The sequence below is a fragment of the Mesoplodon densirostris genome, chromosome 3 (genome assembly GCF_025265405.1).
Source record: "Mesoplodon densirostris isolate mMesDen1 chromosome 3, mMesDen1 primary haplotype, whole genome shotgun sequence".
Classification (NCBI taxonomy): domain Eukaryota; kingdom Metazoa; phylum Chordata; class Mammalia; order Artiodactyla; family Ziphiidae; genus Mesoplodon; species Mesoplodon densirostris.
In genome coordinates this window covers 155,452,385-155,476,711 of record NC_082663.1, presented here as the reverse complement: position 1 = coordinate 155,476,711, position 24,327 = coordinate 155,452,385, and the positions used below count along the sequence as shown (strand labels likewise).

The 24,327-nt window shown below is 37.5% G+C and overlaps 1 protein-coding gene across 3 annotated transcripts; it reads left to right on the top strand.

Annotated features, from left to right (window-relative positions):
• Positions 1-3,093: 3,093 nt before the first annotated feature.
• On the top strand, positions 3,094-24,025 carry LOC132485872 (dual specificity protein kinase CLK4-like). 3 transcript variants are annotated; one of them, XM_060092473.1, is made up of 14 exons: positions 3,094-3,193; positions 5,990-6,150; positions 10,983-11,295; positions 12,352-12,442; positions 12,841-12,907; positions 13,420-13,449; positions 16,081-16,197; positions 16,290-16,456; positions 16,657-16,751; positions 17,002-17,131; positions 19,904-19,986; positions 22,797-22,876; positions 23,615-23,705; positions 23,789-24,025. In XM_060092473.1, exons 2-14 carry the CDS (start codon positions 5,990-5,992, stop codon positions 23,927-23,929), a joined length of 1,566 nt encoding a protein of 521 aa, XP_059948456.1. In that variant the 5' UTR covers positions 3,094-3,193; the 3' UTR covers positions 23,930-24,025. The 3 variants fall into 3 exon arrangements, with proteins under 3 accessions (XP_059948456.1, XP_059948457.1, XP_059948458.1); XM_060092474.1 differs by lacking the exon at positions 13,420-13,449; XM_060092475.1 differs by lacking the exons at positions 3,094-3,193; positions 5,990-6,150; positions 12,352-12,442 and having other exon boundaries at positions 11,215-11,295.
• The last annotated feature ends 302 nt before the right edge of the window (positions 24,026-24,327 follow it).

Genomic DNA, 24,327 nt, shown 5'->3' with positions numbered 1-24,327 from the left:
GTTCTGGTACTTGATAACTTGACTGCAAGCAAGTAACCAATGATCACTTTACAGTGTTGTTTAGATTATTAAATGAGATCATGTATACAAAGTAGTTAGCACATAATGAGTATTTAATTGATAGCTAAAAACACAAAAAAAATCTAATTAAATACAGATTGGTAATTATCAGTAATAGCAACTTAGAAATTATAAACCCATAAAGGTTTATACCCTTGTAAAGATTTCTCCATATAGCTGACAATCTTTTGTTAAACGTAATTTACACAACAATTTAGACTTTTACTCTGGAACTCTGCTTTCAGAGATGACTGTTTCCTATGTCTGAAGTTAAACTTGTAGAATATCTGTGCTAGAATATATGATAAGAATATTCCTCTGGTTGCTCTTCAAAGCTAAGATTTTCTTTATATATGGTTTAACTTAAGGTGTTCTTAGACATACTTGTTCTTGTGTTGAGATGAAGTTACCAGATTAGACAGTTTTTCTGGTGTTAGTAGTAGATTCTGAGAAATTAGACAGACTCTTTATTAAGTCCTCTGACACAAGGTATTCATTTTCCAGGTAACTGACTTAATAGAAAGGGTTAAGGTGCCAGGTGAGATTATTAAGCCAACTGGCCCAGGGATTCTGGGAGTAAATTTCAACCTTTGATTTAATCCAACTTAACCCAACTGAGCAAAACAACCAAAAGCAGCTTCCATAAACAACCTACAAATATGTACTGGGTTGTAGCCACTGAGATACCAAAGATAATATAAATCAGGTCCTTGTCTCCAGTCAAAGCACATAAGCCACAGAGAGTAAATAGGAGCACCATACCTGTCGACCTCCTCCTGATCATGACACACTTTCAAATATTAGACCTTAATATTTAAGTGGCAGACAAACTTAAATATTCAAAATGACACTAAAATAAGATAGCAGCAACTACAAAGCAGACTCCACTACTGGGTAACGTTGTTTTGTGATGTCTATAAATCCCTCTGTAGGGGGCCTTTCCACTTGGCTGTCTTTTAACTTTATATTGTTGTTTGAGCAAAACTGTGCACTGTCCTGACCACATTCTCTTTTAGCCTCACAAGACAAAGATCCTTCATGCGCCAGGAAAAAAGGGGAACTTTTCTTTTTTTTTTTTTTTGCGGTATGCGGGCCTCTCACTGTTGTGGCCTCCCCCGTTGCGGAGCACAGGCTCCGGACGCGCAGGCTCCGGACGCGCAGGCTCAGCGGCCATGGCTCACGGGCCCAGCCGCTCCGCGGCATATGGGATCCTCCCAGACCGGGGCACGAACCCGTATCCCCTGCATCGGCAGGCGGACTCTCAACCACTTGCGCCACCAGGGAGGCCCAAAAGGGGAACTTTTCTTTGCTGCCAGCTTAATTTATGCCTCTGTATGCCTGAAGCTGAGTCCCACTTTACCTCGCAAGATGGCCCAGTCTACTCAGATAAACATTCCAACTGATAGATGTCCCTGAAATAGTAGGTGTAATCAATTGTAGAACCAATACATTTCACACTATGGGCAAAATTGGTCTTCATATTTTGGTGGTTCCAGGCACACCAGTGTGCCTTGGCCAACTGATTAAGGACCTCATCTCTAACCAGAGTAGTCAAGAGCAGGGAGATGGGTGGGAACTCATGTAGTCAGAGATAGCATCTTAGAGACAGACCTCAAAGGATGCGTAAGATTTACAATTGTAAATGCATAAATGGTGGCTATTTCAGGTGAGGAGAATAACGTCTGTTTCATTCTACAGCATAAAGAATTTTCACTTCCAATTTTCCAATTATCTTTTCAACTTCACTTCTTCACTTCTTAACATGGGGTACAATCTCCATAACAATTCAGTTTATCCAAAGTAGGTGGCACAAGTTTTCTACAATATTAGATCATGAAATGACAGGGCCCTCCTTTCACCTAACAAGGTACAAGGTACAAACCCACATGTTATTGGATTTATGACTGCAAGAGTCCAACCGTGCCCTCCCAAATCTTATTTCTGACTTTCTCTTTTATCCATCGAATGTTTGTCAGAACACAAAATCCCCTTGACACTTTTCAGGACCAACCCTACCTGACTCCTTCCCAGCATTTGTCACTGTCAGCCTTTCCCTCATTTAAACCCTTCTCTCACTTACTCTGACACCAAACTCTTGGTTCTCCTCTCCTGCTGATCATTCCTTCTCAGGCTCTTTTCTTCTGTCCCTTAAGTGCTCCCCAGGGCTCAGATTTTGGCCCTCTTCTCTCTTCTCACTCTACACGCTCACAACGGGAAACTGTCTGGGGATCCTTAGAACTGCGAAATACCTTATTTGAGGTAAGCAAGCCCCTTAACGGGGTTCACTAGCTCTCAGACATTACTCTGCATTGGTTAAATAAAACTGACTCACAGGAATAAATAATGGGGAAAAGTTTGTTAGGGAAACTTCCAGCTACCGAATCTGCCCAGGAGGCAGGGATCACAACAGGAAAAATTTTGTAAGGAGTCTCAACTGAAACTTTTTTTTGCTTTTATTAGGAACACAGGCCTTAAAAAGATAAGCACCTCTGAGCTTGTTTCCTAAGACATCTTATTTATCAGAATCCATTTTTAGACAGGACGTTCCAAGCGGGCTGGACTACACAATCGCGTTCACTGAGCTAACCCCAGCACCAGCCTGGGCCTAGCACCGAGCCGGTTTGGGGTTTGTCTATTGCGCGGTGGCTCTGCCTGCAGTTCAGCCGTGGTGCGGCCCACTGGGGCGGGAGAGCAGGAAACGGAGCCACGGTTGGCTCTGCTGAGAGGTGCTGCATTCAGAATAACTCCTGGAGTAGCAGCAGATACGTGCCACAGGCTTAAGGCGTCTCCTCCCGACTTCACCCAGGTTCTCCCGCAACGAAAACAATGTAAGGAGTCGCCTCCGCACAGCACATCTCGGGGCGGGGACTGCTCCGCCCGCGCAGCAGCGTGGTGGAGGGCCGGGCGCGCCACTGACGTCACACTGGGCCCCGCCCCTTAGGGGAGGGGCGGGAGCGCGGGAGCTCTGTTACGCAGGCGCCTTCGTCCTATATAAGTGGCGCTAGAGGCCGACGGTGGGGTTTTGGGGAGGTGGTTTTGCTGCCGTTTTGTAGGGTGTTTGTTGCAGCGACAGGGAGAGAAGACGGCGGTTTGGTGACAGTTATTGGCCAAAGGGCCTTTTGCTTTTGCGGAGGTAAGGTTTCGGATAGGGTGTTCTGGGCTGGGCGGTTTCCCAGTCTTTTAGGTCTCGAAAGCCAGGTGTCGGAAAAACGACGGGATTCGGGGCCTCGGCGACCGGGGTTTCTTCGGGGCACAGCTCTGCTCGTGGCATTTGTAACCTAAAGTTGCCCCGGTGTCATGGTAGATTTAAAATCCTAGGGCGGAAAGGCCTCGGCTCTGCCGCTGACTCGTCTCAGAGAGGCCGGGCCACTCATATCACGGCTCCTTAGGCCCGTGACTCGTCCCGCCGATCAGAGTGACACCCTGCGAGAGCCTCCTGGGGCAAGTGTTGTCCTAGATCAAGCCTTACTCTGGGTCCCTGGCCTCGGCCGTTTGTAGCATTCTGGGATTTTCCGAGGTCAGACTTCTGCCTCTGAGTGCGCCAAAGGCCCTGGCCAGGTGCCCTGGCAGAGAGGCGGGGGATGGGGACTGGGCGTCCGAGGAACTGCTAGTTTGCGAGTCCAGGTGGTGGAATTTAGCTCGTGCTTGTGAGAGGTAAATACGGAGAATCTCATCCTTTGTGCGAACTGTTTTTTTCCTAAAGTGGAGCATAGTATTGTTGCATCAGATGTGCATTTCTGATGCTTTTGGATCACCCTGTCCTTGATTACTTAAGTAACCGTGAAACGCTTATACTATTCTTAGGAAACAGCGCTCCAAACTGACCACATCAACCACCTGGTCTTATTTTATAGCTATCTTTGTATGATTGTGCTCCATACATACACCCACAGGCTTCTTGTTATCCATTACATACAGTACTCTTGGAGCCATCTAATCATAACTTTAACCTATATAGATATTTTTATATAGATAACGTCAAATTGTCGGGTAATATAGGGTGTTAAAGGGCAGTAGAGAATCAGGTTTCTAAGATGGATATAAACATCTGATGTTTATTGTATCTGATGTTTTTATTGAAGGAAGTCCAATGATTCTAACATGTAGGATTCTTTGTTAATAAGAAATAGTGTGATAATTCTAGATAGTTTTTCTTTTTTTTGTATGCGAAGGAACCTAATCTGTATAACCTGGATCTGGGATTCTTCTCTTGGCCTCCTGAGAAAATATTTCTGAACAGTAGTGGTGGTGGGGGGGGGGACGGCTTCCTATCAGCTGAATTAAATTTAAAGTAATGAACTTGGCTAGAGAAATAAAAACCTTTGGCTCTCCCAAGATGCTTATTTTAATATTTGCATATTGATAACTGTGGTTATTTAAGAATTCTGCCTTGGTGAGCTAGTTATGGCCTACTGATAGTAGAAGGAAAAAAACAAAACTGAAGCAGACACACGTGTTTTGCAAAAAATGCATTATAATAATCATAGTAATAAACCTCAGTCATCAGATGTTGTAATTTTGCTTGCTATGATTTAAGAATGCTTGACTAAACAATTTTAAAGAGTTCCTATGTGGTTAAAATATAATTTGGGTAATTGAAGGGTTAGAAGAATTCCACTAGAAATATAATTTTTTTTGATGGCTTTTCTGATGGTCTTTTGGCTCAGGTTAATTTGTAATGTCATTTATTTCAGTTTCCCATATTCAAATGACTATGTAAATCAGAATGCTCACTTATCAATTTCCAGTGAGAACCCTGACTAGAGTTTTAGGATTTTTGTTGGACCTAAGAATCAACAAGAGAAGTGAGTTAAAAGATCTAAATATTTAGTGGCTTCGGTCCCTGATGGCATGATACCTACATTTTCTTAGGGAATACCTCCCAGGAGATGCCTCATTTTAAAGTCTTTTAATTCATTTGAAATCTTTTAAATTTTTTACTTGAATTTGTTTGCTTGTTACTGAGTCATTTGGGCTAACTGAAGGAGGTTAACTAAGTTGGTTTTGCTCCATTTTACCTGTTTTCAGCTCCTTGCTGAGTTGTGAACCTCACCCTCTTCAACAGTTTGCACATCACTGTTAAAAACTTAACTGCTTTGTGAAAGAATTAAGATGGGAAGAGGCAGAATGGGATGACATTGTTAGAACACAGATCCTGATCCTGAATGGAACCTGTGAGGATGTAGATGGAGTCAAGGAATTGTCACAATTATCTGATTTCAGTGTGACCCTATTCATCCTTATAGGTTCATTTCTTTAGTCACCCCAGATCTACAACAAATATGTTTAATTTTAAGAATGGTTGCAGGATGATCTGAAAATAAACAGTCATCTCCTATATTCTATTCCTAAGTGTTTCTCTGACTTCAGTTATTTGTATCACAGTATTTCAACAAAGCTGCATGACACTTGTGATATTTGTTTTAAATTAGTTCACATTTAAAGTTAACATCAATAACTTAATAATTTGATTATATCAATAACTTAAGAGATTAGTAATAATTTACCATAGAAAGAAGGTAATGATAAAAATAAAACCAAAAAAGTTATTAATTTCTAGCTAGATATTGTTGTCTACTGAAGGCTGTAAGCCTGAATCCTGACTCTTTTTTTAAAAATGGCAGTTAGCAAGTGTTAGTTGAAGATATGCACCAAGCTGAGAATTTATCCAGAAGAATGGAAAGAAAATGCATTAAGGTCTCACAATGTTATCATTTAGTGCTAGGTGCGTATGCCACTTAGAATCATCTGACATACCAGTGGGATAGTGCCTCCATGCCTTGGGAACCATTACCTACGAAGATTTTAGAACCTGTAGGACCCCATGTGCTGGGGTTTTTCTATTTAATTAATATTAATGTGAAATATTTTATTTACTAAATATAACCATCTGTAAATTCCACAACTCACTTTTCATTTCCATTAACAGATGAGGCATTCCAAAAGAACTCACTGCCCTGACTGGGATAACAGAGAAAGCTGGGGACATGAAAGCTACAGTGGAAGTCACAAACGGAAGAGGAGATCCCACAGTAGTACACAAGAGAACAGACATTGTAAACCACATCACCAGCTTAAAGAATCTTATTGGTAAATTACGCTTGAACTAGTACCATTTTAACACTAATAGTTGTAATGACTTGTCATTAGCTTATATAGCTTTCATCTGTCAGATTGTTTTATAAATCAGTCAACAAATACTCATTCAGAAAATATTTACTGAGTGCCTATTATATGCTAGACACTGCTGTGTATAGAACAGAGTTCCTACTCTCACATATCTGTGTCCATTTGGGAGCTGTAGGAGACAGTTGATGGAGTCCCAGCTGCCAGTAATATAGTTGTGGGAAATGAGACACACAAAAGTTAAGTAAGTGATTAAAGGACCAGTGAGTGCCTTTAACTTGTATGTAGTAGGGAGAGCTGTACATTGGGGCACTTATTTAGGGTTCCACAAATGAGAGCTAATGAAGGGTGGGGAAGAGTTCATCCAGATGAGAAAAATAGTATGTGGTGTGTGAGAATGTTAAAGTGTGTTGGGGATTAGTTGCTTATACTGTATTCTACAGGTTATATTTGTAGATAAGGCCAGTGGATATGTTTGGGATTTTTAGAAGCTTGGCTGTTGTAAGAAGGGCCTCAATAAAAATTTCCAATGGCATGTGTCCTGTTCTGTTGTATTCTTACCAGTGTAAAATTTGGAGGTACTACGTTTATATAGAATTGAAGGAATTTTTCAAGTTCCTAAATGATTAAACAAAGCCTAGGTGAATAGAGTTTCTTTCATTCTGTCCTCCGTTAATTTCCCTTTCTCATTTGTTTTTGTTGGTTCCATGTTTTCTCCTTGTTTTGTGCAGATGTTCCACTGGGACTGTTTGCCAGATTGCTTTCTAAATTAGCCAACTGGGGTTACTTTAAAAAACAGTATGCAATTTTTTTCCTTCTCCATGCCAAAACAGACTTGTTCTGTAAAACAGTGAGCTTGTTGTTAATCAGTGCAGACTAATCATTCTTCACACACTATCATACGGAGGGAAGAGGGAGAATCTATGCCAGGATTTCAATGACCTGAGCTAATTAATGTATTATACAAGAATATCTGTACCCTATATTAAGATAACTACAAAATACTCTGTAAGGCTTAACATATAGTACTAACCATTCATGGATTTATTATGCATTGTATGTGTCGAAAGGAAGTGATATGAATGATGAACAGTTATTCATATTCATAGTTAACCACATAAAGATGATACTGAGTCAGTGCAATAACCACTAGGCCAATAGTTTCTTCTTTGATATTGGCACCAGAGATGTCTGGTGGTAATTGCTTTCCATAATCTGGAGTAATCTAATAGTCTTTTTTAAGATTCAAAACTTTATAAGAGTGTTTTTTGTAAAATTATTGGAAAAAAATGAAAACTACAGAAGCATATAAAGAAGGTACTCTTGGTAGGATGCTAGTCCCCCATTTGGATGTAAAGTTATTTCTTATTATTTCTTCTGAAAAATATCTTTGTATACAAATCTTTGCCTCTGAATATTTCCTGAAAATAGGTTCTAAGAAGGGACAGTTTCAAGTGAAAGGGTGTGAACTCTTATAAGGCTCTTGCTACATATTCACATATTTTTCCACATATTTTTCTAGAAAGTTTGTACCAAGTTACACTCCCTATGACATGCTGTCACCAGTCTTGCCTATTTTGAAATGCCAAGAATAGTGTTTTGTTTTCATTTGAATGTTTAAATTTCTGCTGAATTTGTCCTCTGTCATGTGCTTATTGAACACTTGAATTTTTTTAAATTGAAGTCTAGTTGATTGTGAACATTATTTTTGTATTCTTAGCCTATTTTTTCTATTAAAGTATATTTTTCTTATGATTTATCAGCGCTTTTATTGTATATCAATTATCTTACCTTTTTTCCTATATATTTCAGAGTGTCTTTTCTTTCTGATTTGTAAGTAGCCTGTGAATTGCTTCCTTCCTACAGACTTAATCAATTAATTCTACACAGGAAGACTGATGTGACTGTGAACACATTTTATATCCTTAAATGTCTTGTTGTAACATAGAGTATCAAGCCTTAAACCAGTGATTCTCAAACTTTAGTGTGAATAGAATCACTTTGGAGGTATGTTTAAAATGCATATTACCAGATTATTCAGTGAGTCTGACCTGGGGTCCAGGGATCTTCATTTTTAAAAATTCAGTATTTCGATATTGTTAATAAACAGACCACCCTTTGAGAAACACTGTTTTAAGCCCTTTAGCCTGGCATGCAAGATTTTGGATGATCTGTTCCCAGCTTATTTATTTGCCTATATTCCCCTGTGTGAAAATTGCTCTTGCTGAAATTGTCTACTTACTATTTCCTAAGTAACATGTAGACAAACTCATCTCTAAACCATTCTGGCTAAAAGTACTCTATAAATGTAAGATGTAATATGCCATTTTTCTTTCCTGGCACTTCTTCTACTTCCTACTTTGTCCAAATCCTGATGTCCCTATAAGATGCAACTCTTCCCTTCTTTTTCACGAAATCTTCCCTGACCATTTTAAGCATTTTGAGTTTTTTCTCCTAAGCACTCATATCCAGGCTTTCAGCATTTCCTGCATGGTTGAGTTTTGTTTTATTTTTGTGTGAGTAATCTCAAATTGAACAGTTATTTGTTGGCAGGGATTTTGCCTTATATTTTTTATCTTCCACAGGACCTGTGTGGAAATAAAAACGAAAGCCCATAGCCTCATTAGTCTTGGCTGTTTTAAAGAACTACAGTGAAATATTCACTGGACATTCAGTGAATATTTTTAGAAATTCAATCAGTCTGTTCATCCTGTTCACTCTGTCCATATAGCCTTTATAATTCTGTAGACTTTGTTTATATAAGCTCTAAGCCTTGGTTTTTGTAGGTTGAAGAGGTCCTCATCTTTTTAGTTTATCCTCATAGTATTACTTCACTCCATGTTTGTTATTCTATAGATTATTTATGGATTATCAGCAGCTCTAATTTCATGCACTAGTCCAGCTAAGGATTATTAGTGTTAGAGTTTTCCGATACATTTTAGACTTTTATGGGAAGGATGCCTTACAGAATTAAACAGATGCCCTTTAGAGTATGGTAATTTCTAGTTTGACGTATTGTAGATCTCTCCCTTAACGGTTCCAAGCAACTCATCAGATCCCTGACTTAGACCCAGATTTAGACCCTAATATCCTGAGTTGTTTCTCCAATGGCTAGAACTTAAGGCTGACACTGGGGAAAGGGGGTTTCTGCATCTCCCCAGCCTGGATTTGATGCCAGCCCTGTTGAGTAGCAGTTTTAGAGATGCTTCTCCTTTATTTTTGCGTAAACCAGCCTCCTGAGAAAAAAGAATGACAACATATTCTGGGAAAAAGAACGAGGTTAGTGAGGGCAGTCTAGTTAACATCTGTCACTCCATTGCCTGTCAGGATTATTTTAGCTGGTGTGTCTGACTGGGCAGGTGTCCCCTCTCTCCCTCAGTGCTCCACGTGCATCCCTCTTGAAGCTTCACACTGTTGAAAAGGATACTCATCCCAGGTAGAGAGGGGGACGGGAAACTGGGCCAATTGACTCTGTCTTTTTCTTTCCATCAAATCAAGGCTGCTTAACTGGAATCCATTGACTTCCTGAGGTCCATGATCTCTGAAATTCCTTGCCAAGTTTTGTTTACGCATTTGTGCATTTCTTAGGGGAGAGGGTCCATACCTCTCAATAAGATTTTCAAAGGGATCTGTAGATTCAGCAGTTAAGCACTATGGGGCTTACCTGGTGGCGCAGTGGTTGACAGTCCGCCTGCTGATAAAGGGGACGTGGGTTCATGCCCCGGTCCGGGAGCATCCCACATACCTCGGAGCGGCTAGGCCCGTGAGCCATGGCTGCTGGGCCTGCGCATCCAGAGCCTGTGCTCCGCAACGGGAGAGGCCACAACAGTGAGAGGCCCGCGTACCGCAAAAAAAATAAAAAATAAAAAAAAAAGAAGTTAAGCACTATGGCACCAGATGATGTTGTTTTCCCTGAATTCTTGTTTATTTCACAAGCAGGAGTGACAGGAAATTCAAAATGCAAAGGGAAGTTGGGGGTTGGGAAATCCTAAGCAAGCAATTACAAGAACCTTTTCTCATTTGAGGGGCATATATTTTGCATATTTTTGGCACATGAAGCAGCCTTCAACAACTGTGTTGTCTATTTCTCAGAAAGATACAGGAAGCTCGAAATAGAGGAGAGGAGATGGAATAGGTGGTGTGTATAATAATACTGGCACATACAATAGGATTTAGAATGTGCTCTACAACCATGGCAAATCGTTTTCCTTCTAGGGATCTCAGTGTAGTCATCTGTAAAATGAAAGGCCTGAAATATATTTAAGATTCCTTTTAGCTCTAATACACCTTTTGTGAAAGAACTCTGTGTGCCAGAGATACCTAACTTACATTAAGAAGGAAAGGAATCCTGTTTTGCCTGCCTCATGTTGTGTGTGGCTCTGCAAAAAGGAAGAGAGCTTACTTACAGATGCATATATCATAAGATTGATGAATTTCAGAAGAGCAGTTTTGTGAATTTTTGGTCTTAACTTTCACCAGAAGGTAAAGGGACACTTAATCAAGTAAACACTGAATATGTTGAATGATTTGACCCAAGGTTTGTTCCTTCATAGCAGTATATATTAATAGAGATATATGTACCCATTTGCTTGTTGGTTAAAGTAAAATTATTTAAGTTTTGTGAGTTAAATATAAATTCTAATTCATCAATTTGTATTTTTTTCTTTTATTGAGTTAGCTGTTGAAACCAGGAATTCTTGAGAGAATGTTTTATTTTAACCACGTTAAAATGTGGTTAAACGTTAAAGCGTTCTAGAATGAAGAGAGTAATTTTAAATCCTTTAATGTGTTTGCAGTCATTATTTAGAAGCAAGGTTCTTGAATGAGAGATATTATCGGGACCAGAGATACATTGATGAATACAGAAATGACTACTGCAAAAGATATGTTCCTAACATTGATGAATACAGAAATGACTACTGCAAAAGATACGTTCCTAACATTGATGAATACAGAAATGACTACTGCAAAAGATATGTTCCTAGACGTTATCACAGAGACGTTGAAAGCAGTTATCGAATCCACTGCAGTAAATCTTCAGTCCGAAGCTGGAGAAGCAGTCCTAAAAGGAAGCGTAATAGACACTGTTCAAGTAATCAGTCACGTTCGGTATGATTGATTTTGTTTTTATTTTGGGTGGATACTTATTTGTGTGTAAAAGCTCTTACTGAGCCAGTAAGTTTGAAAAAGTTTATAATACTATATGAATATAATTGTGTTTATATTACTTGAATCCTTAAAGGAAACTTCCAGATTCTTACAACTAATCTGCATTTATTAGTTAGTCCTCATTTGCCCACATTTACTCATTTTCTGCAGACCAGATCATGAGTTTCTTGATTTTAATGTTAAAAATATTTTTTATCTTTTATAACATAATCATACGAAAAGATGAAGCACCCATCTTTTCTTTCATCTTAAACATTTTTTACTTTAAAAGAAACCCCTTTCCCAGTACTTGGAGACAAATGTAGAAAGTTGCACTGGTGGATACTTACCCTGTGTATAGCACAATCTGCAATTAGTTCCATTGGAGTTCTGTAAGTGGGTGCTGAAGGGGAAATTATTGTCCAGAAAGCCTGCCCTTTTTTTTTTTACACTCATGAATCTTCACTTGTTTGCAGTAAACTATGAATTATTATTTTCCTCCCCAAGTTTTCTTCACTAGAACTATCATTGATTAGATCAAACATTGACATTAGCCTTTATTTTCCGCTTTTATTTTAAGCAAGTATGTTTAAAAATATTGCTAAGTATCAATTTGAGCTAATCTTGACATTTTAAAACATTTTCCTGACAAACTAGACATCTCAACTCACAGCATAGGCTATTTTATAACGAGATTAATAGATCATGACATTGCATTCTTTAAATTTCAGACTTCAATTAAGTCAGTATTTTTAGAGACAATTGTGTTGTTTTTTCTATTGCCACTTTAAGTATCTTATCTGAAAATCTTGCCATGTTTTTCTTCTGTAACATAAACTGTGCCCTGTGAATTTCTGGGGACTGAATTTGAAATTGCTCCTGCCAACTGTTCGTGGCCTGGTGCTTATCTGAATGCCTGAATATCTCCCCGCTGAATGAATTGCGTATTCTGCCCTGAATTCACTCTGATATATTGATTGGCTGGACGATCTTGGTGCTGCCCACTTGCCGTTCCAGAAGAGCCACCGAAGGAAAAGATCCAGGAGTATAGAGGATGATGAGGAGGGTCATCTGATCTGTCAAAGTGGAGACGTTCTAAGAGCAAGATGTATAGAATATTTTTCAACACTTTTTAAACTTTGCAGACAGAATAATCTTTTTAAGAATAGTTTGTCAGCGGGGGGCTAAAGAACTCTTCATTGCTTTTTTGTTTTGTTTTTTGTGGGTTTGTTTGTTGTTCTTTTGTATTTCTTCTTTTCTATAGAGTTTAAATATTTCTACTCTAAAGTTCCAAAATAATCAGTGGAATTTGAGATTAGAGCAAGAAAGATAGCTCTATCTAAATTATTTTTGTAGCAGCTGAAAATAAAATAATTTGAGTGCTGGAACCTTAATTATGCTTTAATAGAGAGCATTTGAAAAAATTCCACACTTAAGCATTCATTATTTGAATAACTGATAATTTGTACTCATGTACTTACACTTCTTTCTCCCCCCTCACTTTAGATGAAATTGTGAACACTTTGGGAGAAGGGGCCTTTGGCAGAGTTGTAGAGTGCATTGATCATGGCATGTAAGTTTGTTGTTTTTCTTTTTTGAACATTCTGATATTTTTGGTGGAGAAGGATCCATAATTTAGATGAAATGGAATTTAAGTGGTAGCTATGTGTTTTCCTGGGAGGTATAAGTATTCAAAAGTTCTTGAACTGTGTATGATTTATTTACCATAAGTATGGATTTTGACCAAGAATGCTGAAAATGTTTATCAGATGGAATTCATTGAAATTAATGTCAGTGTTCAAGTGATGACTTTCCCAGAACTTAGGTCCTTAGCTTTCTATAAGAGATTTGGAGTGCTTTACCCTACTTTTGAATTGCAGAGACAATAAATTAGCATGTCTAATCTTCTTGGTGCAAAAACTTTTATTTCCAAAGGATAATATTTGCACATTAGGGTTAGCTTCTTAAACTATAAATAAATTATATTACTTGAAGCCTACAGAATAAAGTCCAGATTCTTTAATGAGTTATACTAAACTTTTTGTTATTTGACCCTCTCTGCTTCATTTTCATGTTTTCCTCTAGGATCTCTATTCTGCGGTTGCAAGTTTTTTTGTAAGTGAACGTCTTAAAACAGTTTAGTGGAAACTGCACATTTCTAAATTGACATCTCCACTTTTCATCATAAAATAGTTGAGGATGTAATTTCCAGCTTATTGTAAATGCTGATTTTTTTAAAAAACATATCTCTCTTTCTAAATATGTTTGGGGGAATCTAAATACAACAGCTTGATACCTCCTGTCATCCATGAACAAACTTTTCTTGAATACTTAGAAATGCTTTATCTTAACTTTTTATCTGAACTTAACTTTTACTTCACTTTTCATAAAGAATATTATCCTAAATGTCTTTTATTATCACCCTTTCCTCTCTATGACAAAAATGTGAACATAAAGTAAAATTTTAAGATACTTTGAAATACTTTGACTTAGGAAAGTTGCTAAGAATTCCCATATATTCTTCACCCAGATTCCACAAATGTTAACATTTTACAGTGTTTAATCATTCTCTATATTTACATGTTATATGTATTTTCAAGTTTTGCCAGCTTATCTACAACCTGATTCACATTTCACTAGTTGTCCCATTTAGGTCTTTTAAAAATTTCTTGAGGTTCCAAGACTTGAGTATTTGAGATATTCCAATGAATAGTATTCAATTGATCAAGTACAAATCTGTTACAAATTTTGATACTTATTAGACCTAAAACATACAATGTAATTGAAAATATATCTTTTATTGAGATGGTTGGGGCCTTTAAAAAATGAGTTCATGTGTCCATAGATAAATCTTACTGTTTTAGCATTAAGTTTCCTTTTTTCTTTTTTTTTAATTGACAAGTAATATGAAAGCTAGGAAGTTTAAGGTGTACAACATTGGTTTGAAACATTTATATACTGCAATATGATTACTATAGTAGCATTAGCTAACACCATTATCCATTTTTCATTTTTATAGCTATTAGCACTGTTCATTTTTTTTTTTTTTTCTTTTTGCGGTATGCGGGCCTCTCACTGTCGTGGCCTCCCCCGCTGCGGAGCACAGGCTCCGGACGCGCAGGCCCAGCGGCCATGGCTCACGGGCCCAGCCGCTCCGCGGCATATGGGATCCTCCCAGACCGGGGCACGAACCCGTATCCTCTGCATCGGCAGGCGGACTCTCAACCACTGCGCCACCAGGGAGGCCCAGCACTGTTCATTTTTATAGCTTATTAGCAGTTAGAAAACTTGTCCATATGATGAAATAGATGAGACTAGAAGAAGTTTTGTCACAGCAGTTTTATAGTAATTCTTTTAAGTCTTGAGATATATGCTATACATCATAGGGAGATAAATCATTAAAAATTTATTTTGATGATTATATATCAGCCCACAACTTCATTGGGACCTTGTCAAAAGAAATGAGTTCGGAATAGGTTGGCTATCCAGCCACTAGAAAAATTTTTGCCTCAAAGATTTTTTTTTCTTTTTTATAAACAGCCTGGGGCACAAACCTTGCCATATTAATTTCACATGCATGGGGTTCTCTTTTGTAATGTGGGAAGGCCATAGTGAAAAATGCAGGGTTGACTGCTGGCTTGTATTCAAGAAGATCAGGTTTAGAAAAGAGGACAGAAGGAAGCTGAAGATTTGGAAATCCTTTTCCTCAAAATCATTTACGGCTTTTTTTTTCGGCCGTGCCACGTGGCTTGCGGGATCTCAGCTCCCCGACCAGGAATTGAACCTGGGCCCACGGCAGTGAAAGCTCATGTCTTAAACCACTGGACCACCAGGGAATTCCCTCTGTACTTTTTAGGAAGTATTACAGATGCACCGGTCTAAAACACGCTGCCCTACATTGTTGCTATTTATACCTATTCGCATCCGTGAATGCACTAAACATTTTTTTGGCTTGTTGACTTAATGATGGTGTCTCCTTTGCCAGAATTATCTAACAAATTGATAGTTGTCTTTCTTCTCTGAAGAAGTCTAAGCTTCCCTAACTCTGATGGTTAGGCTCTTTCTCTCTATTCCTTATACCAGGCACTTCTAACCTTATGATAAGTTGTTCAAGTGTCTGTCTTTTCCATTAGACTGTGAGGTACATGGGACAAGCCCTTTTTAACAGTGATTCCAATGCAACATCTGACACAGTCGGTCTAGCCTGGTGAATGAGTGAATGTTTTCATCCGTAGTATGTTCAAGGTTTATATTTTTATCCTTTTTTTAAAAAAACTACTTATAAAATCTAGGTAAATTTAAACTTTTGGAAACAAACATTAACGTTCATAAGTATTAAGAGAAATCATCACTCTGTATAATGTATATTTTGTCAAAATGTTTTGAAAAATGTTTATAGATCTGCTATAATATACCCTGAAAGATTATTTTAGGAAAATAGCATAGAGTGATTGGTACTTAATAAGATGATGCTTTAGAGCAGGGGTCCCCAACCCCTGGGCCGTGGACTGGTAGGAACTGGGCCTAACAGCAGGAGGTGAGCAGTGGGCGAGCGAGTGAAACTTCATCTGCTGCTCCCCATAGCTTGCATTACCACCTGAACCATCACACCCTCCCCTCAACCATGGAAAAATTGTCTTCCATGAAACCGGTCCCTGGTGCCAAAAAGGTTGGGGACAGCTGCTTTAGAGGATACATGTCTTCAACGCCCTTCTGTACATTTACCATTTTCATTTTGTTTTTAAGGGGTGGCATACATGTAGCAGTGAAAATCATAAAAAATGTGGGACAATATCGTGAAGCAGCTCATTCAGAAATCGAAGTATTAGAGCATTTAAATAGTACTGATCCCAATAATGTCTTGTAAGTAATAAACTTGGAACTGTGATCTGTTATGTTACATGAAATAATCAGAATTCTGTGAACTGAATTATTTTTATTCTGATCTGTTTTAGCCGATGTGTCCAGATGCTAGAATGGTTTGATCATCATGGTCATATTTGTATTGTGTTGGAACTTCTGGGACTTAGTACCTATGATTTCATTAAAGAAAATAGCTTTCTGCCCTTTCAAATTGACCATATCAGGCAAATGGCATATCAGATCTGTCAGTCAATAAATTGTAAGTATACTTGTTAAATTTTTAAATACCAGTAAATTAAAGGTTTTATTGGACAAGCAACATATCAAAACATTGTCACTAAAAATGCACGTTGCAAGTAAAGATGAAACCAGTTTTCATCCCTACTACTAATTCTCCTTTCCCCCGGTACAGATTAAATTTGTAAGTGAAACTAATAATGTCTTTTTGTTCTTTTGTAGTTTTACATCATAATAAATTAACCCATACAGATCTGAAGCCTGAAAATATTTTATTTGTGGAGTCTGACTATGTAGTCAAGTATAATTCAAAAATGGTAAGTTACACTTGTTTTAATTTTGGTAGTTGTCTTTAAAATTAATTTAGCTTGGTGATCCTTGGATGAGGAATTTTACCTTTGAGGCTTATTATATCCTGACGTTTAACCCAAAAAGGGTAATCCTTTGCCTTTCTCATGGGATTATTTTGAAAATCAAAAAGAGAATTCATGTGCAAGCCTTTTGGATAGTGCTATAAAATATTTCATATCTTTATTGATCTTTGTGTTTACTTAACTGTATCTCTAGAAACGTGATGAACGCACACTGAAAAACACAGATATCAAAATTGTTGACTTAGGAAGTGCAACATACGATGATGAACATCATAGCACTTTGGTATCTACACGGCATTACAGAGCTCCAGAGGTCATTTTGGGTTAGTAGATACCAGACTTCCTGATATTTTAATTGAAAAAGAGATTTTTGTTCTCTATAGCTTTTATTGGGGGGCAGGTAGTTGGGGGATGGATAGCTGTAATTTTCTTAGCAGTGTACAGAAAATGTTTTCTGTTTTCATAAAAGCTGTCTGGACATTGCTATAAATATTTTTCCTGAGTGGGAAAAATGTGATATCATCTGTAAAGATATTCCAGGTGGTGGTTATTTTTGAGCAAGTCAGTCTTACAAGATCATAAGAGAACAAGCTGTATTGGCTAAGTCCGTGACAGCAGTGTGATTTTGAAGCGATGTGGGCACCTCTTTTCGTCTCATCACAAAGCATGGTGCTGGTGAAAATGCTAAAGATTTGGCTGGCAGACGTCTAGATGTAGGGTGGATGGAGGTTAAGAGGAGAAGAAAGAGGGGCTAGTCTAAGAGGAGAGCTTCTTTGATCATCTTTGACGTGGGAAAGCATGGAAAGGAAAATTAGTTAAGGTGCAGGGTTTTTCAATATTAATAAAAGGGAACTCAGTGAGGGAGAGCGCATCTTATGCCTCAAAATTTAAAAGTTCGAGACCGAGTCATGTTGATAGAGCAAGGAAGTCAGAGATGGATTTGGGGGCTTGGAGACAGTGGGAAAAATTCAGATCAGGTGATATTGGGAGATAGTTAAATGGTATAAGCATATTACTTCACCAAAAGTAAGTTTCAACCGAGGTTGGATAGTAAAACATCTTTGTGGAATCAGTCTTTTCCACTTTTTACCTTTTGTCTAAGAGGACTTGGTAGTTGAGAATATGAGTGTGAAAGCAAACTAATGATGTTTACCTAGAGTAAAGAATTAGTAAAAGGGACAGGAAATCAAGAATAGTATGTAGTGCTGGCTAGGAGAACTTTCCATGATGATAGAAATGTTCTATATCTGCACTAACCAACATGGTAGCCATTAGTAGCCACACGTAGACTACTGTGTACAGTATAGCCAGTGTGACTGAGGAACTGAATTTTAAATTAATTAAAATTTTAGATTTAAATAACCACATGTGGCTAGTGTCTACCACATAGGATAGCACAGGTTTGGAGCTCATCTTTGAGATTGATGTTACTAGGATTTCTGCTTAGTATGGTCTGAAAGAAGCTGCTGTGTTGCAGTAGTTTAGAAAGTGTATTATTCATGGTTGAGGACTGAAGGCTGCAATGAAGGTAAAAGAAAAGAGTGTGGGAAGAGATTGTGGACAGAGAGGTATTTTCAGAGCTTAAAAAGAGATAACTTGCTGTGTTTTATCAATTTTAAGAAGAAGATTTTTCTCCACATTTTAACATGTGAGGAAACATAAGACAAAACGGCATTTTTTCTTGGTTATTGGTTCATAAAACAGTGGTGTATCTTACAGTTAGTTAATGGCCTCCTCCTAGATTGCGTAAGATACAGTGATTCTTAGTAATAATACAGTCCCATGTGTGGCCAGGCTGGGGATAGTTGATATAAATCTGAAATTGGGGTTATTGGTCTTGAGGAAAGGAAATGAACAGATGGGAAGATTAGAAGGGTTCTTTGTGTGTTTGTGAAGTGTTACTCCTGAGGATTAAGGCAGAATTAGGTTGCAGAGGAAGATGTTGTCAGGTGCCACCACTGAGGAGGGCAGTTGGTCTCATGTCTTGGGTGTTGGTAGTAAACAGAAGTTGGTAAAAGTGAATGATGTGAAATTCCAAAGAGTATGAGAGCTGAGCCATAAGAGAATGAGGTAGTTTACAGTCACTTGGGAGAAAGCTGGACTGGGAGACAGGAGTGGCTGGAAAAGAAAACTTTCATCTTAGATCCAAGCTCTATCATTTGCAGATTTTGTATGTGTTACTGTAAGTAGAAGCCATGCTCCATTATCCTTTTGTTCAAGTGATAAGTATGATGAGTGTTAACAAAAATGGCTAAATCATAGTCAAGTTCCTTGAATATATTGTTTCTTCCTTTGTCTTTAAATTCAGTAATGTTACTGAAAGTAATTGAAATGTCTTTTAAAGTAGGTTTCATTTGTACATTTTTTTTTATTAAAAACTTAATCTTTAAAAGGTTAAAACATCTGTATGGTTTACTCTTTTCCTTTCTAATTAGATATAGACTTAAGGCTAGGTGTTTTTTTCTTTTCTGAATAATGTTACTATTGAGAATTCTGAAGGAGAAAGTATATATGATCATGTATAGACAACCTGAAAGTACATATATAGATACCTCTCTATGTGAACTTTAAATATCTGTATAATTCTGCTTATGGGTGACACTGCTTATAATATCCATTATAATTCTTACATAATTTATGTGACACTACTATTTCTTTTAATGGAAGAAATAAACTCAGATATCAAGCTGATGGTAATTGATAAGGGGTTAGTAATTACACTCTGAGGATAATTATTGACCTATGTTTGCACTAATAAAATGTAGAATTTCATAGAACAACTGTTAAGTGGGTATAACAGTGCTCCTCATTGCACAAGCAATTCAGAGACTATGGAATATTTGCTAACCCCTCTTACTTTCCATAAAATGCCTCCTCCCCCAGGTTAAAATACTGTAAGTTGATACAAGGATATGGAGGAGTCTGAAAGCATACTGAATAATGTTTGATATAAAACTAAAAATGTAAACCCTGAATTTACTATCATATTCTCCTAAATGGGCTATATAAAGAGAGCACCCACATAGGAAAAGATATTGTGTATTGGCAGTTAAAAATTGTTGCATACTAAAATGTTTGGTTTTGTTTTTAAATAGCTTTAGGTTGGTCTCAGCCATGTGATGTTTGGAGCATAGGTTGCATTCTTATTGAATATTACCTTGGTTTCACAGTCTTTCAGGTATGTATTTAGTAAATGTTATTTACTGATTCATAATGAGCTTTAATGTTAAAGCCATGTTAAAGTTTTGGTTTCCCTATTGGAAAGTTGCCATAGTGTCATTATTCTTAAGATGTAAACTTCCATGTGCAAAATAGTCATCCTTCTCTAAAACCATAGTTGAATGAAATACTCTCAGTGAATGGTCATAATTCATTCTGCATGTGGAGCTTTTAAACACATGGTTCATATTGACTTCATATGATCCATTTTATTGTGATGCTCCTTCATAAATTTACATTAGTGTTACTATGGTCAGTTTTAATTCAGCTCTGGTTATGTTGCACTTTTATTAAAAGAATTCAGAAACAGTAAGTTGTATTAAGCATGTATGACACCCTAGGCACATTTCTAAGCACTATGTGTATAAAAATGAAAGGACAGCATCTCTCTCAAGGAAGACATACACAGGATAGACATGGGAAAACGTACAGTACAATGTGATACTTGCTAAAATGGAACAATGTAGAAGGGAACCCAGAAAAGGTGAATGGTTAAGTTTCCTTAGAGAAGGCATCACTGAGGAGTAGGGAGTTTAATCCAAGCTATAAGGAAGAGTAAGAGTTTGTCAGAAAACTAGAGTGTGTGATGGCCATATCAGGAAGAAATGGTATTCATAAATGCAAGAGGCATAAAAGAAGCTACTCTAGTTGAGGAAGGATGAATAGTGCTGCCGGAGTGTCTTGGATAAATAGGAAAATGGTGTCAGTAGGCAAGTACTGATTCATAGTGGACTTGCTTGCCATAGAAAGGTATTTGTTTTATCCTAGGAGTCAGTGGTTTCCAAATGTAGACTGGTCTAAAATGAAAATGATTTTGTAGGGTTGCCGTTCTGGCTTTCATTTAGAAATTATCTCTCCTGGTTTTTTTTGGTATTAAAATGTTCTTTCTATGAAATGATAATAGTTATTGGCTTACTTGGCAGAACAAAAAGGAGAAAATGTTATTTAGGTCTCTACTTGTTTTCCTCATAATTTTGCTTATGTCGGAAAACGAAAAGTCTTGAAAGCTTCAAGTGGTGTAACCATTGGAGAACTTTAAGAGGGTTGTGATTTGATCAAGGTGTGTTGTTGGATGGGGTGAGGGTGGTTAGGAAGTTCCTGGCTAATACTGTCAAGGTTGCTTTGAGGTTATGGCAATGCAGGATGAGGAGGGAGGAAGCTGTGATGAATTATAAGTCACTTAGGTGGCTGTTGCAGAATATATGTGTTCACTGCTATGGGGCACCTCACCAAACTTCTGTCTACTCCGTAGAGATCTGTTAAAAGTACTCTGAGTTTGTAGACAAGTTTGATATCTAGAACATAGCTGTCGGACATTTCTAGGGGGTGGTGTCTGGTTTTGTGGTAGTAAGCTATAGGGTCAAGGAAAAAGTTGAGCACAGTGCATGCTTTCTTCATTCTGACACATATAAAATCCTTCAGATGGTTTTATGATTGTAAATCATTCTGAGATCTTAAGCCTCGATGATTAACTTTGGTTTGAGATGTGGTTTATATTTTAATTCCACCCTCCAAAATAGTCTTCAACTAAGGAACTTTTTGAAGATAATGGAGCTTGTATTATTTATTCCTGTCATGACTTAAGAACATTTTGAAAGCAGTGTGCTAGGTACAGTAGTTAATGGATTTAAAAAGCATTGCACATAGACTCTGCTCTTCAGAGCAAGGATTGGCAAACTATATCCTATCTGATGCCTGCTTTAAAAAATGAAAAAGAATATGTGGTGGAGACCATCTGTGACCATCCAAGCCTAAAATATTTACTATCTGGTCCTTTACAGAAGAAGTTTGCCAGCCTCCGCTTAGGAGTGTACCATTTAGTTTAACAATTTATTCTACTTTAGCCAAAGCTCTGTTACTGTGTAATTTAAGAATATGAGTTTTGACTTGGGTTCACAGCTCAGGTTTCCTCATTGATGAGCTATATGAGCTTGAGCTAGTATCTTAACCTCTTTGAAAGTTATGTTCCCACAGTCCTAGCTCAAGGTTGTTGTAAGAATTATTGGGACTGTATTTTTATTGTCTAGGATTAGTGTTACAAAGTTGCTATCCATTGGGTGATGGAGGTTAGTTAAGCAACCGATAAAATGAGTAGCCAGGTTTTTGGTAATCTTCCCAGTCATCCCTCAGTTAAACAGTGCAAGTAATACAAATAAGGAAAAACTGTTCTGTTTTACATTAAACAAATTATTCGAACATTGTAAATCACCTGTACTTCAGTAAAATATACTTAAAAAGTTGTTCCTCAATCAGCTATACAGACCTTACCAATTCATTTCAGAAATCAGACAGTGTAGTTCATTCAGTTTTATTCCATCTTTGAAGTAGAGTGTAATATAAATTGTATAGCTGTCTAATCTAGTCCTTTTATGGAAACACTATTTTCTTTTATTTTCTTAACATTTATTTATTGACTTTTTTTTTTTTTTTTGGTTGCATTGGGTCTTCATTCCAGCACGTGGGCTTCTCTCTCGTTGCGGTGCGTGGGTTTTCTCTCTCCACTTGTGGTGTGCGGGTTCCAGAGTGTGTGGGCTCTGTAGTTTGCAGCTCGCGGGCTCTCTTGTTGTGGTGGGCAGGCTTAGTTGCCCCGCAGCGTGTGGGATCTTAGTTCCCCGACCAGGGAGCGAACCCATGTCCCCTGCATTGGAAGGTGTATTCTCTACCACTGGACCACCAGGGAAGTCCCGGAAGCACTGTTTTCTTGTGTTTTCGTTTTATGTGCATGTAGGGAAATGGAAAGTGCTAAGTTTCTTTTTCCTATTTTTTTAGACTCATGATAGTAAAGAACACCTGGCAATGATGGAACGTATATTAGGACCCATACCAACACACATGATTCAGAAAACAAGGTATGCTTTTTAAGATTAAAGCCCTTATTGGGTACATGCAGTGGCCTATATTCAAACTATAGAAAACCCATCTTTGTTGTTATTGCTTATTCCAGAGTCTGTAGATTTTGAATTTTTTTTCATGAAGTCAAGTTTTTGAAAAGTAATGCAATATTTACTTTGTGACCCAGTAAATAAAGTGGTGTTTTTATACTCGTTAACCTTTGCATAAATGTTTTCCTAGGTTGATTTAAAAATAATACATAGAGTAGTAAAAAGAGCTTGATTTTGGAGTCCTATCTAAATTTGAATTCCAGACTGTTGCAAACCACATGTATGTCTTTGGACAAGAATACTATAAGTGGTTTCAAAACATAGCTTCACCGCAGAAGTCATCCAGGGAATTGTTAAAGATTTCTAGCCCCATTCCAGATCTAGCGAAATCAGAATTTACAGGAATGGATCTAGGAACCTCTGTTTTTGAAGCTGGCATTGTTTCACATGGTATTTGGGAACAACTTAGGTGGGATACTAAAACTTCAGAGGGTACAAGATTAGGAAAAATACCATATAAGGTATCCGATATAATTATTGCTGAGATTTTTATAAATTGTATGTTTATGTATATAGAGAGAGATGTCTGTGGTTCCATCTTTTCCCCCAATCCCCTGGTGGGGGCAGGGTAATAAGCATGTGGGTTTTGGTGTTTTTTTTGTTTGTTTTTTCTTAAAATTTAATCCAGACTTCTCTTTCCTATAGGAAACACAAGTATTTTCATCACAATCAGCTAGATTGGGAGGAACATAGTTCTGCTGGTAGATATGTTACAAGACGCTGCAAACCATTAAAGGTAAAACAAACAAACAAAAAAAACAAAACCTGTTTTAACTATTTTTTATTGTCTTTCTTAAACAAAGTCATTTTTCCCCTCAGGAATTTATGCTCTGTCATGATGAAGAACATGAGAAACTGTTTGACCTGGTTCAAAGAATGTTAGAATATGATCCAGTGAAAAGAATTACCTTGGATGAAGCATTGCAGCATCCTTTCTTTGACTTATTAAAAAAGAAATAAAATGGAAATCAGTGGTCTTACTATACTTCTCTAGAAGAGATTATTTAAGACTGTGTCAGTCAACTCTAAACATTCTAATATTTTTATAAACCTTAAATTATTTTGTACAGTTAAGTGTAAATGCTGTATGTTTTGTATCAATCGCATAATTATCTTGTTAAGCAAATGTGGTCTTGATAATGAATGAAATATAAAAGCTAAAATTAATTTTCCTTTTTTGAGATTAATTACCATTTTTAAAGACCTTTGGAATATCCTTTGTGTCCAGTGATAAATGTGATTGATCTTGCCTTTTTGTACATGGAGGTTGACTCTTGGAAGTGATTTTTGTGTTTTGTTTTTTGTTTTTTTTGAGTAAAAGGAAATCTTGACTACTTCATTCTTAAATGAATATTCTT

Coding starts and splice junctions, on each gene's coding strand:
- LOC132485872 (XM_060092473.1), top strand. CDS start 5,990: ATGAGGCATTCCAAAAGAACTCACTGCCCTGACTGGGATAACAGAGAA. Junction 6,151..10,982: donor CAGCTTAAAGAATCTTATTG/GTAAATTACGCT, acceptor ATGTGTTTGCAG/TCATTATTTAGAAGCAAGGT. Junction 16,457..16,656: donor GATCTGTCAGTCAATAAATT/GTAAGTATACTT, acceptor GTTCTTTTGTAG/TTTTACATCATAATAAATTA.